The sequence below is a fragment of the Drosophila albomicans genome, chromosome 3 (assembly GCF_009650485.2).
Source record: "Drosophila albomicans strain 15112-1751.03 chromosome 3, ASM965048v2, whole genome shotgun sequence".
In the NCBI taxonomy this organism is placed as follows: Eukaryota; Metazoa; Arthropoda; class Insecta; order Diptera; family Drosophilidae; genus Drosophila; species Drosophila albomicans.
The window spans coordinates 45,241,881-45,256,079 of record NC_047629.2 but is presented as its reverse complement, the minus strand read 5'-3'; the positions used below and the strand labels follow the sequence as shown (position 1 = coordinate 45,256,079).

General features: G+C 37.7%; 2 protein-coding genes across 2 annotated transcripts in view; one reads left to right on the top strand and one right to left on the bottom strand.

Annotated features, from left to right (window-relative positions):
• Positions 1–14,199, bottom strand: part of LOC117572355 (formin-J) — a 50,364-nt gene that overhangs the window by 10,589 nt on the left and 25,576 nt on the right. Inside the window, exons 2-3 of the mRNA XM_034255118.2 lie at positions 2,122–2,970; positions 1,875–2,015 (exon numbers count right to left, since the gene is read on the bottom strand). Coding sequence (XP_034111009.2) covers positions 1,875–2,015; positions 2,122–2,970 — 990 coding nt within the window. The remainder of the gene's footprint in view (positions 1–1,874; positions 2,016–2,121; positions 2,971–14,199) is intronic.
• On the top strand, positions 5,893–6,659 carry LOC117572187 (dynein light chain Tctex-type protein 2B-like). Its single transcript, XM_034254842.2, has one exon. It carries the CDS (start codon positions 6,009–6,011, stop codon positions 6,564–6,566), a length of 558 nt encoding a protein of 185 aa, XP_034110733.1. The 5' UTR covers positions 5,893–6,008; the 3' UTR covers positions 6,567–6,659.

Genomic DNA, 14,199 nt, shown 5'->3' with positions numbered 1-14,199 from the left:
AAAAATTCTCTTCAACGATATTTTTTTTAATAACCCATTATCTATAGATGAAAGTTGCTCTTGTTGACAATCTAGTATATCCTGCCCTTTATAGTATATTATGCATATCAATATACCAAATATAACTTTTAGTTTATTTTACGGTATATTTATACGGCATACTTAAAAATTAATACTGCACTTTTTTGCTTTCATTAAAAATGAGCGGGTATCTCATAGTCGAGCAGACTCAACTGTAGCTTTCTTACGTATTCTTAAATAAATTCTTGTCTTAAATATTTATGTCGTCCAAAAATATTCTCCTTTTAATACCCTTTATTACCCTAGGATAAAAGAGTAGGGTTAGCCAAAGTTTTTTTGTTTGACAATGTGGTATATTTTGTACTCTTTGATATATTTTGAACGTAATAGTATATTGCTATATTATACATAGTCTTGGGTAAATTGTGATACATTTTTGGTTTATTTTAAGAACAATACCAAACTGTTTCGCTTCTATTAAAAGTGATAGCGAGTATCTCACAGTCGATCAGACTCAACTGTAGCTTTCTTTCTTGCTGTTTTAATGAAATTGTTTTCACTGTTGCTAAAATAAATAAATACTGAAATTTCTAATGAGCTTTTAAGACATTTTAAATTCCAAATAGCAACCACAACAGCTCTCTAAACATCATTAAAGCATCTTCTGGTTGCACTTCATAGTGTTACCATTTCATTCATAAAACTGTGAAGATTGCTTGAAAAGACTATAAGCAGTGTATATTGCATTGCGAAATTGAGAAAATGCATGCAAATAATTGACACCCCTTTGCCAGGGTCAGGGCGTTGTGAACTTTCAGTTGTTCGGACCTCAGGCTGCAATCTCTGTTTTCTTTTTGTTGTTGTCAGACTGCGAGCACCGACAAAAATGTCAAAATGCCAGCGAAGCGCAGGCGACAAGCGCTGTCAAAACTATTAGCGAAAACTATACACACACTCACTCATACAGAGGCAGACATGGGCATGTGTGTAGATTCAGGCCATTCAAAATGAATAAGATTATTTCTTTCTTCACTCGAAAATGCCAAGCAAATATGTAGGCCAACAAAAGCAGGCAAAAAATCTAAAACGAAAACTGCTGTTGACAATTTTAAAGAGTGTGTGCGTTGTATGTGTGTCTGCATTTATATTTATGACTGTGGGTGTTTAGTGGGCTATGAATGAGTTGGAGGATGGGCGTGGCACATCAAGTGCACACCTTAAGTGCCCATAGAGCATTGACAGCTTCATTAAGACTTTGCTGCGGCGTTCATAGAATGCCTCCAAGTCAAGCAGAGATATCTGCATCTACATAAATTATGTCTGACGATAGACGACAACATGTGGACGATGTTGATGATGATGATGATGTAGCTGCTACTGTTTGGTCAGTGTGAGATGACTAAACCAAAAGAATTAAACCAAAAACAACACAAGCAAGTTGACAAATGTCAAACAGCCGCGAAATGGTCAACGAGATGTGGGCGTTTTTGCTCCAAATTTGTAAACAGCGAACATTTACACAGCAGCGTCAACAAAGGGCTAACAACTGAGACAACAATTTCGAAAAATAAAAAAAGATGAACAGGTTTTTGTAAGCCATTTAAAATTGAATTGAAATGCGCTTTGAAATTATTTTTTAATTATGTAAAATGTGAACAACTTGATTAAGTTTATACTTCGATAATTTTCAAGACTGAGCTGTTATATTTTTTGGATAAATATGTCACTAAGTGAATTATTTTTACTGAATACTGTGGTCATTAAGTGAAGACTATGTAAAGAATTATAACAGGTTTGACAGTACTTTGCACCAAACATTCCCACATGTTTCAACATTTTTTTTTGATACTCACATTCTTTATTCTTATCCATGGCCGGCTGCAGTGGACTGGAGTCCACAATTGCCTTTGGCGGCGACTGTCTGGCATCGTAGCAATCGGAATTGTTGCCATCATCGCTGCTGCCCAGAAACGTAGCGTGCAGACGATGTTCACCTGTAATTGAAAGCGAAACAAAAAAAAAAAAGTTACATTGATTGATGGGGCTTTCGATTGGCTGAATTTGATTAGATAATTGCTCAATCGTCGACCGATTACACACCTTCGGACATGTCGTCGTAGGCCTCGTGCAGCAAGATGATATCCTGAAATGTATGCTCCAAGGCCTTGCCGCTGAGCCGTGTGGCCAGCAGGCCGTTGCAATTGGCGCTCGAGATGAGCTCAACGGTGGTCAGCGGCGATGTGGAGATGGTGGCCAGCAGCGATGAGCCGCTGCTGCCACTGCCACTGCCACTAGCGCTGCTGCCGCTGCCGCTGCTCAGACTATGCAGCGATGCGGACTTCACCAATTGCCCAACCTTGGGGCTATTGTTGTGCGTCTTTTGCGTGTGCGTTGCCTTTAAAGTGCGGCTCAAACTGCTCTTGCTAGGCGATGTGGATGTCGACGTTGATTTGTTCAGCAAACGTTGCGCCGTCGCTGCACTCACGGATTTGGTGCTGGAGCTGGAACTATTGCTGCTGCAGCTGCTCACGCTGCTGCTGCTGCAGCTGCTATTGGATTTCTTTGAAGAGTTTGAGCTAATGGATGATGCGGGCGATGCTGATGACGAGCAGCTGCTCAATATCGCTGTCTGTTGTTGCTGTTGCAACTGTTGCTGCTGCTGTTGTTGCTGTTGCTGGAGTGTATTGTTGCTGCTGTTGGCTGATTTGGTGTCAATGCTTATGGGGATGATGCTGCTGCTGCTGCTGTTCACTAACTTCTGCTGCCGTTGCTGCTGATGTGCCGGCTGCGCTTTGTTGGCTGCTGCCGCCGCTGCTGCTGCTGCTGCCGCTGCGGCTCCCGATGAGGTTTGAAACCAACTGGGAAAGTTGCCCTTGAGCGTGTCAATAAGATCCTGATCGAGCGTTAAACGCCACGATGCAGGGCCGCCGTCCACGCTGTGCGTAGACTCTGTAAAGTAAAGAAAAAAGTAATTGCAATTAGTGCAAGTCTGATTGCGGGGCGTATACTTTATATTAAATAACACTTGTGCAACAACTATAGCATAAATTTTCCATGCATACTTCATATTGAGTAGTCCTTCGAATTATGCATCTAATATTATATGAAAAAGTGATACTTCATATTAAATGGAACATCTGCTAAAGCCAAAATAATCCCCATAGTAATAATCCCCCTTAGTATTAAGTAGTTTATCGATTTATGCACCTAATATTATGCGAGAAAGTAATTGCAACTTAAGCTGGTCTGAATATGCGACGTATACTTAATATGAAACATAATTTATATGAGAACAACTTATAATATTATACTAAAAGGTAATTGCAAGTCTACATATTTAGAGTATACTAAATTGTCCAAATTAGACCAAAAAAGATTGTTGCATTTAACGCAGCTAGAAATACTTGACGAATACTTAATATTAAATATCGGTTATGCTAGATGACTGGAATTGAAATTGATCTGAAAGCACGGCCTATACTTAATATTAACTATATCTTATATTTCTGCAACTAATATATCAGCAAAAAGAGAATACTTTCAACATATGTGGAAATACTTGGCGTATACGCAATAATTGCCATTGATAATTTTATTTTTAAACTTCTACAATAATACTAAGAGATCATTGCAATCGATACGCAAATAAATACTCGGCGTATACTTAATATTATACTTAAATCTCAACAAAATAGATCCTTTCAAAATGTCAGCATTCAAAATTTATTCAACAATCGATTATAGTCTAATAATTATGCATGCAGCATATTGCAAATGCAATTCTCTGTTTTCTGTTCTCTACCAAAAGTGCTTAAAATTTCATTTTCTTCTGTTGCAGTTTGTAGCTGCCAGTCTCTAGCATTTGATTAAGCCAAGCATTGTGGTTGCAACTTGCAATGTAACTCAATTTGATTCCCAATCACATAGTTCTCTGCCTGCTGGTTGTGCTGTGCCACTTGTGGTCATTACCCATGACCCTTCATTTGCTCTGCTCTGCTGGGCTTTCATTTGCAACAAGTGCAGCAGTTGCATTCAACAGTCAGCATTGCATTTCACAAATTCATTAAGACACACTCCACAAGAACTACGACGACGTCGACTCTCGACTCTCGCTCAACTGTTGAGCAAGTAAACTCATTTAGTTGGCATATAGACAGAAATGAATTACGAGTGTATATTTGTTTATTTATTTTTATTTTGCGTTTTCCTTTTTCCACACTCCCGTGTTTCCTCCCGTACTTATTTATTTATTTTAGTTGAGTTTTTTTGCGCACTTATTTATTTTAATGTTCACCCTTTGGTGGCAAAGCCAATGACGCAGCTGCCACTGTGCTAGTTATTTATGCTAAGCACTGCCAAGTAACCTACTTAGTTCTGTTGGCAACCACCGCATTTTCCTCCGCACTCACTGTTCAGTGAAAACTTAGCAACGCGCGTACTTGGTATTTATTTTAATACTCTTACTGCGGGCAACATACACACAATTTTTTTGGTCACCTGATGTGCAGAAAGCATGTGCGTCCATGTGGCAAGTAAGAGCATTCACACTTCGTTCACGGCTTTCCTCTGCTTTCACTCGTCTTTCTTTCATTTCACTTTTCACTTTGCGCTTTACTCGAGCGTTTGGTTTGCCTTGTGTTTGTTTACGCACTTGTCAATAGTTTTTAATTTGCCTTTAAATATTTAATAAACTGCTTTCTCCCCCCGTTTCGTTTTCTACGCTCTCTTGCTTGTATTAACTTGTGTTGTGTCAGTTCATGGGACATTGCATCATATAGACAAGCGCGCGACATTCCCAGACACGCCTCGAGTTATGCAACAATTTGTGTACATTTTTAGCTCTGTCCGCAAATAGAAAAGCGCTAAGAAGAACGAACCTTTTTATACCCTTTGCCAAAGCGCATACAGAATAGACATAATGACATGCATATGTCAAATGCACACAGCACAGCACCAAACAGTTTTGGCTTTTGTTATTTTTGGCAAAATCTTTTTATCTCGATCGTTGTTTTTCACTCTAATTATAGTGACTATGTGTCAAAAGGTTTTATTTACTTTGTCATTGAATGGAACTATTTATAGTGTGAGTCTTAAGTCTGTCAACCAAAAAGTGGCAAACAGCTGTCGCCAAAATAGAGGCGCATAGAAAATTTCAATATTCCTTCGACAGACATTTCGATAAATATCTTATGTTAGAAAGATGTCTATATACCGACCATACCGATATGGTCGTTAAGTTTTGCTCGACATTTATTGGTCATTAAAGTGGGCGCCGCCAAGTGGCAGCCAGCGAAACAATGCAGAAGCCACCGCTGCTGCACCACACACTGCAACACCACCACGCGACCGCTTGTTTCCGCTTGGCAGTCACACCACCAGCATCACATGTTCTTTTCTCCCCTTAACGATCCACAATCGAATCAAAGTGTATATGCTGCTGCAGCATAGCTTTGATGGCAGCCCCCTCAATGGCGCGACATGTTGTCCACACGCAGTCAACACACACTCACACACAGTTGAATAGCGCACACATGTTGTTCACTGCGACGACACTCACAAAGCCATTGCCAATTCTATTTATATGCAACCCAGGCAGCCACTTGCCAAATGCAAGTGGTTTTTGTTATTTTTTGGTCGAAAATGGTTTCAAGTCGTGCCCAACAGACGGGAACGAGACGCGGATGCAACTGCCAACACCTAGCTAATAATAAAATGTGTCAATGCGTCGTATGCGCAATATTCATCAATAATCGCATACGCGTAATAATAGCAATCAGCAACACATTTTCACACACATTACAGCAAATAATCATAGATATCTTTGCTGTGCTTCGAAATCGAAATTTCAACGCTTTAGTTGGGGAGTTTTTTGTCTAAAAAATCGGATAATAAAAAAGTTTGTTTGCTATTACACATTTTGAGACATTTGAAAAATCGTCAACTATTTATTTTTGCAGTTCTAAATAAAACATTTTCAGCTTACAAACATGGGCGACTCACCGGACGCGCATAGCAAAGAGAATTTAGAGGCCAAGGAACCCAGTCCAGAGCAATCAGCTAAGGAGAAACCCGTTGCCAAGACCAAAGAGGGCAAGGAGAAAAAAGGCAAAGAGGATAAAGATGATAAGGGTCGCACATCGATTGGCCTGGGATTGGCGGGCATAGGAGGACAGGCAAAGGCTGCACCACGTTTTGCGCCCACCTATCGCCTGGAGCCAAAGAATCCGTTGCGCAAGGAGCGTCTAGAGATCATTATCAAGGCCGAGATGGATAAGAACTATAACGAGGAGTACACATTCCATCCGAAGCATTCGCTGCTGATGGCTGCCCAAGTCAGCGAGGATATCAAGACACGCATCAAAGCATTAAATTTCGATCGATATCGTTACATTGTGCTGATCACTGTGGGTGAATTTCTTATGCAGGGATTGTATTCGCTGGCTAATTTCTTGTGGGATGCCGAAAAAGATGGCTATGTTAATTACACAATCGAGACGCCGAAATTCTTTGCCGTTTGCACAGTGTTCTACATTTATTTTGACTAAGGAAAAGACGCTTTTAAATTCAGTTTTATTTATGAGTTCAATTGACGTGCAAGCTGATTCTATGTGAATGTTGTTTAATTTGACGAACGACAATAAAAAGTAAAGGCAACTAAAGCCAATCGCAATAAAGATTATTTTATAGCTAAAAGAAACAGTCGGCAATAACACATCGCCTTATAATCTGACTGTCCATGCACCAAACTAATCATTCAAAGCGTTCGAGGAAGTTGCGGCGGAAGTTGTAGCAGCTCGTCTCCCTTTAACGCTTTCGCTTTCTCTTTAGTTGGGTAATAGCCTGGCGTTAACATTGGCGCTGGCGTTGCGGAGTAAACATCAATTATGTATGCTGGCAGTTCGAGTATGTTTCGTTTGCCAGCAGCTATATACGAACCAACGCGCCGCAAAGTATGCTACGTTTGTTGTCTCTATATCTGTGTGTGTGTGTGTGTGTCTGTCTGTGTGCGGCACTTCCTTTGGCAACAGGAAACAGGATGCTGTAAATGTTACAATTCGACATAATCGATGCTTGTCGTACGAGACTCGCATTTAACCTGGCAATTTGTCGGCTGCATAAACATTAACGTTTTATTTGCAGTTCATCCTGTGCCCCGCCCACTCTCTCACACACATACACATAAATCAAATTGCGGCACAACTAACAACTTTAATGGCGGCAACAGTTGGCTAGACCCAAAACTTTATGACCGCATTAAAATCATGCAATCAGCCAAAAAGGTGCCTAAAAAACAAGAAACGTGCAAAACGCTGACCTCTCTCTCGCTCAACGTGACGCTGCGATTTGTTGTTGTAAAAAACACAAAAAAAAATCTACGCGACGTTTACATATTCATTTGAATGCCAATGGCAGCTGCAACAGCAACAGCAGCAACAGAAAACGATGCTGCTGACAGCTTCGACAAGCGAGGATTATGCAAGCGCCACACAGACAACAAAAAAAAAAAAAAAAAAAAAAAAAAAACAAGCAGAATAACAAAAATCAAATACGTATATCGAGCACAACACGATACGCCATGTGTCGCTGTGACTGACTGACTGACTCGACGGACTGTATCTATAGATACATACAATAAAATTGTACTACAAGTCGATGGCTGTGGCAAATTGAAATGTATATTTGTAAACAATACGCAGACGTCATAGACAAAACTCATTTAAATGAGCAACAAGTTAACAAGAAACAACAACAGCAACAACAACTAATATAAATACTAACAATAACAAGTAGGAAAGTCGAGTCTGCTCAACTGTGAAATTCCCGATACCCATTTTCAGAAATGCAAAAGAAAAGCAAAACAATGCGGTATTATTCTTAAAATATACCAAATCAATATACCAAACAAATACTAAAATATAACACATTAATATACCAAAAGTACAGAAAATATACCTAATTAATATACCGAACCAATACTAAGAATATACCAAAATGAGTGGTTAAAATATACCAAAAATATATTGAACAAATACTAAAAATATACAGAGTTAGTATACTACGAAAACATAAAATATACATAATCAATATACCAAACAAATACTAAAAATATACTGAATTAAGGTGCCAAAAATACTTAAACCGATGTATTTGTTTGGTATATCTATTATATTCTCTGTGAACTATTGTTTGATAAGGATGACCAGACAGTGAGACAACCAGACACGCATACCTGTATCGTGTCGACTGATTGATACTGATCAAGAATATATATACTTGACGGTGCCGAAGATGCCTTCCTTCTGTCTGTTAAATACATTTGCTGGTGGCACATAAACATACCCTTCCAATCAATGGGTAACGAGTATAAAAATTAGAAAAAGTACAGAGCCAAGAAAATTTTATACTCTAACAGCGAGTATTATTGATTTATTCAACGAAGACGTAAAAAGTGTAGGTGAATCACTAGCTAAATGGAATATTTAATGTGTACAAGAACAGACAATTAAAACATAATAAACACAAGTAAAGCATTCTTCATTGATAGTCCAAAGAAAATCAATTAACGAAGTCTACCGAAGTCAAATCCATGCAAGCAAATAAATCTAAATTGTGACTCAACTCATCCAACACCATTTGGGTTAAGTAAAGATCTCTATATTATCTTCAAATGAAATCTATTCATAATTTAGCAAGAGTATCAATATTTCCACTGCTCTCTCTGGTTGTTGTATACAATATTTTGGTCATGTTGCCACAAACTTGTTTTTCTACTCAGCAAAAACAACGACAACAACAACAACAACAATTACAACAGCACGTTAAAAATGTATACATTTAATAACAATTTATAGCAAACGTTATATTGTTTATTTTTTTTGCTTTTATAGTTTTAATATGCAACAAGTTGAGTTGTGTGAGTTGTTTTGCCTTTTTGGTAGTGCTTGGCAGAAATTTCGCATGTTATCGCAAGTTGTCAAGTGTCAGCGATACGCAAGGGGAACTAATAAAATGAAACACGCAAAAAAAAAACACAAATATATATAAAGCACATTTGACAAAACGTGTTAAGCTTAAAAGAAATAAACATTTAATAAATACAGCTAGAGCAACATTGAGCAATGATTTTTTGATTGGCTTTCCATGAGCTGCTTATCAAAAGTTAGTTTGTGAGTCACTTAAAAGATCAACTGATTGACTTACTGCAAAGTGAAGTGTTACTATTTAAATTGAGCTAACTAAAATACATAATGTATTCTATTTCAGTGCATTCATTTAATGTTTACTTTCGCTTGCAACTCGGAACTCGTTTGTCGTTTATCTTATCGAATTTTGGTAATTTGTGGCGATTGTTTGCCTTTGAAATAGGCGATTAACTGAAGACTTTGCAAATGAATCATTGAGGTGTCGGTGTTTACTTTTTCCAGCTTTTTTTTATCAGTTGTGATTGCGACGACGAGCGAAACGCGCAGCGTGAAAATTGTTGTCCAGCGTGTGGAGCGCGCACCGGCAAACTAAGTAAACTGTTCGAATGTTCGAACTGAGCGCGTCGAGAACTGCGCCGATGACGTACATATGACGACTGACCAACTGACTGAGTGACTGACTGACTTGGCTGACTTCGACTGTTTCGAGTGGTTAAGGTGACTGAGGTGGGCGGCTTCGACTATCGACTTAACTGGCATTATGCGAGGTTCTCTTTTAATTTAAACAGCATTTTATGCTGTTGACATATTTTTTGCGCTGATTGATGGCACACTCTCAGAGACTCAAAGAGAGAGAGAGAGAGAGACACACAGAGAAATGGTGAATTGGCGAATGCCACAACAATGCCTGGTTAATAAGCGAACAGCACACACACATACACACACATTGGTTGGCTGCTGTGGCTGTTGCACTCAGCTGCTCAAATTGAATTAAAGCTGTTTTACTGCGTCTGCTGCATGCAAATGAGTTTTGCGGGCAACGTCAACGCCTGCGGCGGTTTTGCCATTCAGCCACTCACTTCCCCCTTCGCCACACAGTCTCTCAGTTACCTGACCAAACAATTGCAGCCCAGCAAAAGTCAATTGGACATGCACACACACATACACACACACACTTCACTCCGGACTACCGACGACTGGCTGTCTGACAACTTGTTTTGCATACCAAGCAGCGCCAGTAATGACGTCGACTGCCTGCCTGCCTGCTTTTCTCGTCCAGGATGTGCTGCCTTATTGTATCACTTCGGGCACAATGCGCATTGTGTGTACGCTTTGTATGTGTTGCGTGTGTCTGTGTACTCGCACGTCTATGATGACTTCCGACCAGCCAAATGCCCAATGGTTACTTGCCACTGCCAGCCGCAGGCATTACCATCAACTAGTTTTAAAAGCTTTTCTTTCAGCGCCAAGCTCAACTCCACTTAGTGTAAGCTCTTATCTGCTATATGCTAGCTTTGTTTCAACTTTCAGTAATTATAATGCAGCTGCATGTTTAGGTGTTTGATGTCAAGATGAGAGAACCTTACTAATGCAAAATTCTGATCAATTTTTGGATATACAAGTACAATTAAACTTTATGATTCAATACAATTTCTATGTGATCAGATGAAAGTAGTAGAAATTCTTTAAGAATTAATCTAACCTATTTATGAATAAATGTTATAAAGCAAAAAAAAAAACGGATGCCACTGGGTTTTAGTACCTTTAGTTGACAATCTGGTATATTTTGAACTCTTTAGTATACTTTGAATGTAATAGTAATGTATCGATCATTTGGTATATTTTGAATGTAGTAGTATATCGACAATTCAAATATACTTTTCGGTATATTTTCGGCAGTATGGTATATTTTGAATGTATTAATTGTATCGATAAACCAAATATTCCTTTTGGCATATTTTAGTATTTATGGTATATTAAATTGGTAAATTTTTCGAATAATCTCACAGTTGAGTAGCTTTCTTAATTGTTTCATTTTGTATTTCGCAAAATATTATTTTGACCACATTTTTTAATAATGTGTATGTTTTTCCACTAATGTTTCAATAAAACATAGCTGGTTATTGTCAAAATTGACAAATCCTAATATTAAAATAAAGGATTATTTTCCAAGTGTTTGGGAAATCTTATCATATGTTGAGAGTGCATTTGAATGCATTTTAATGTGCTTACAAGCTCCTCTTTATAAGTAGATAGAAGGATTTAACTAATATTCACATTGTACTCATATCAAGTATGCTTATTGTTTATTTCGTCGGATTATTGTTGGCACGTATTAAGTGAACTTTGGTCAACCCAAAATGTGTTTTGTTCGACTGACTTCCTACATGAAAATGGCCAAATTATAAATAGTTTATACCTTTTTATACGAATTAACGTCTGACAGTTCATAAACAACGCCAAAGGCAAATGCACATACATAACGTAAACAAATCAAAAATTTATCAATTAGTTGCGCGTTGCCAATAACACAAATCACAATAGACTTGATGAAGCGCCTTTTGATGCCAAAACAGAGAAGAGAGAGCCAAACTGAAGGCTATTTTGTGTGACATTATTTGTAATCCGTGTATGTTAATTGTCTGCGGTTAAAGTTCTTCAGGGTTTATGGCTACTGTTCCGTATAAATAGCCGAAAGCCGACGACTACGACCACGACGACGACGACGATGGCCGAGCTGTGTTATATGTGTGTCCTCAATTAAAATTAATTATGCCCAAACGATACGCTCAATAAAAATTTAATTTGCAAAAATATGAGTCAAGAAAATGAGACAACATTTATTTGACATTTAAGTGCTGCACACACTGACAAGAGTAGTCTAAACAAACACATGCATATTACGGCTCGAATAATTGAAATTGAATTTTCAATGATAGAATAGCAGACAAGAAGAGATGACGATATCATCTCATCTCAACGCCATCGCCATCGCCATCGCTTCATCGTCAACCTCATCTTCATCTTTATCCGCATCGTGCACACATTCCCCAACCTCATTTCCATCTCACTATTTTTCCCCCAAATGAATTTCAGTTCATTCTGGTTGTTGTTGCTAGCCACCCCCACAAGCATTTTGGCAAAAACTATTTTTAATCAAGTGCACACACGTTGCTTTGCTTTTGGCAACTGCAACACAAAACACACACACACACACACACACATTACGCACACAAATGCTCAGATTTTTGTGTGGCCGGATGTTGTGGACACAGAGAGGAGGGGAGAGGAGATGCCAAGCAACCCTTAGCACCAACAGTTAACAAGCAAATGTCCAGAAGTGGGCTTCAAGTGGGCGAAAGAACAATAAACACTTGGCCGGAATAAGCAGAACGTATTCTTGGTACTTATGCTGCCCGCTCTGCATTTAGTTTTTATCCGATCGGGCGAGAAATGAAATTAAAAATAAATAGCAAAACAAAATCAAAAGTGTAAAATTCAACTTGTTGGCTATTTGGCCAAGTCTTAGCCGCAGTCGCAGTGGCAGCAGCATTTTGGCCATGTTGCGTGCCAAGTGGAAAATATTTCGCAAGTTTTTCTACATAGTATTTTGTACGTATCAACATTGTATTGTTGTTGCTGTTCGTTCGCTCTACACATTTATTTATTGTGCGAAAAAAATCAAAAAGCAACGAAAAAGAAAAGCAGAAAAATAGAAAAATACTAGAGAGCAGATGGGACGAACTATCTTGCCAGCCGGGCAGGCAGCGTGTTATGTTTAGTTTTTGTACATTTAATTTTGTTATTGTTGTTGTTGCTGTTGTTGTTCCTTCTGTTGCCGGCTAAACAATAAAAAAGCATAATAAGCAACAACAACCAAGCGTAGAATGAACATTTTTTGGCAAACAATTCAGGGCTAAATATTTTGTTTATGTGTTTTTATCACACACAGCAGAATCAAAACTTTTATAAAATACATCAACAACAACAACAACAACAATAACAACATAGAAATTCGAAATCTGCAGCCAGATCAGCTGAGACAGCCCATATCTTAGTTGGCATTCCATTTGTGGGCGGGCAGCAGCATCACCTGATTAGACAAATCACAGCGCAGATCATAAGAGTTGCCTATTAACGATGAGTGCGTATAAATATTTATCTTAGTAAGTTCAAGTAGCGTCAAGGACGTCATAGATTAGATTTGAATTTATAACACTTTTAATAGACAACGGAAAGCACATGATTTCAGTTCGATGATAATCATAAACGCTTCTTATAAAACCAAGGCACTTGTTTACTCTAAACTAATTCGAAACAATTAAATTGTTGAGATGGATTACTTGCAATCTAAAACAAGGGTAGTGAAAGTTTATCTCAGTTGCCTAATTATTTTTATTTATTTGACTAAGAAAGTGAAGGAATAAAATACTTCCTTGAAAACTTTCTCTCATGAAGTACAAATTTCATTTAGTTTGCTTCAAAGTAGTTCTAATTTATTGACTGCAAAATGATTAAATGATAAAATGTTTATTTGACTAAGAAAAAAAAATAAAATTGCTCCCTTGTAAACTTCCTCTCTTTAAAAATAAATAATGTATAACTCAATTTTTCTCATTAAAAGAATTTTGTTGTTGGGCTACTTGTATATATCAAATAACTAAAACACTCATATTTATATTTATTTGAAGAATAATTTAAAGAAAAATGTAAAGAAATAAAATAATTTTCATGTAAACTTCTTCATTATTAAGCGTATTTTTCCTAGCAGAAATTATCTAATTTTTTTTATGAAATATTACTATATCGCTTACCGCTAAGGTTTGTCATGCACTCAATATATATAAGCATTAGATTACAATAAAAATATAAATTTATAATGAAGGTGATATAATAATATGTGCTATAATTTTCCTCTTTCTATAATCTCAAAATAAGTAGAACTAAACGATATTTGTATTTCCTAGTAATACTTAACTACTTTAAGCGATTAAGCATTTTGTTTGTTGACAACTTTTAATGATAAATAAAAAATGATTTTGTTCGCTTATCAGTGTACAATGCATTAAACAAATTAAACTCTTTGCGTGGCTCGTAAAATGAAGCAACTAAATCAAATTAAATTAGTTTGGGGTTGAGTTGGGAAATAAATTCACTCGCTTGTTCAGCATGACGGCAGAGTGTAAGGCTAAGGTGGGATTCAGGTGCTTCCCATACACACACATGCACACGCACACACACACACACACATTGC

What these genes read in the sequence shown, in the direction of transcription:
- LOC117572187 (XM_034254842.2), top strand. Translation starts at nt 6,009, where the DNA reads ATGGGCGACTCACCGGACGCGCATAGCAAAGAGAATTTAGAGGCCAAG.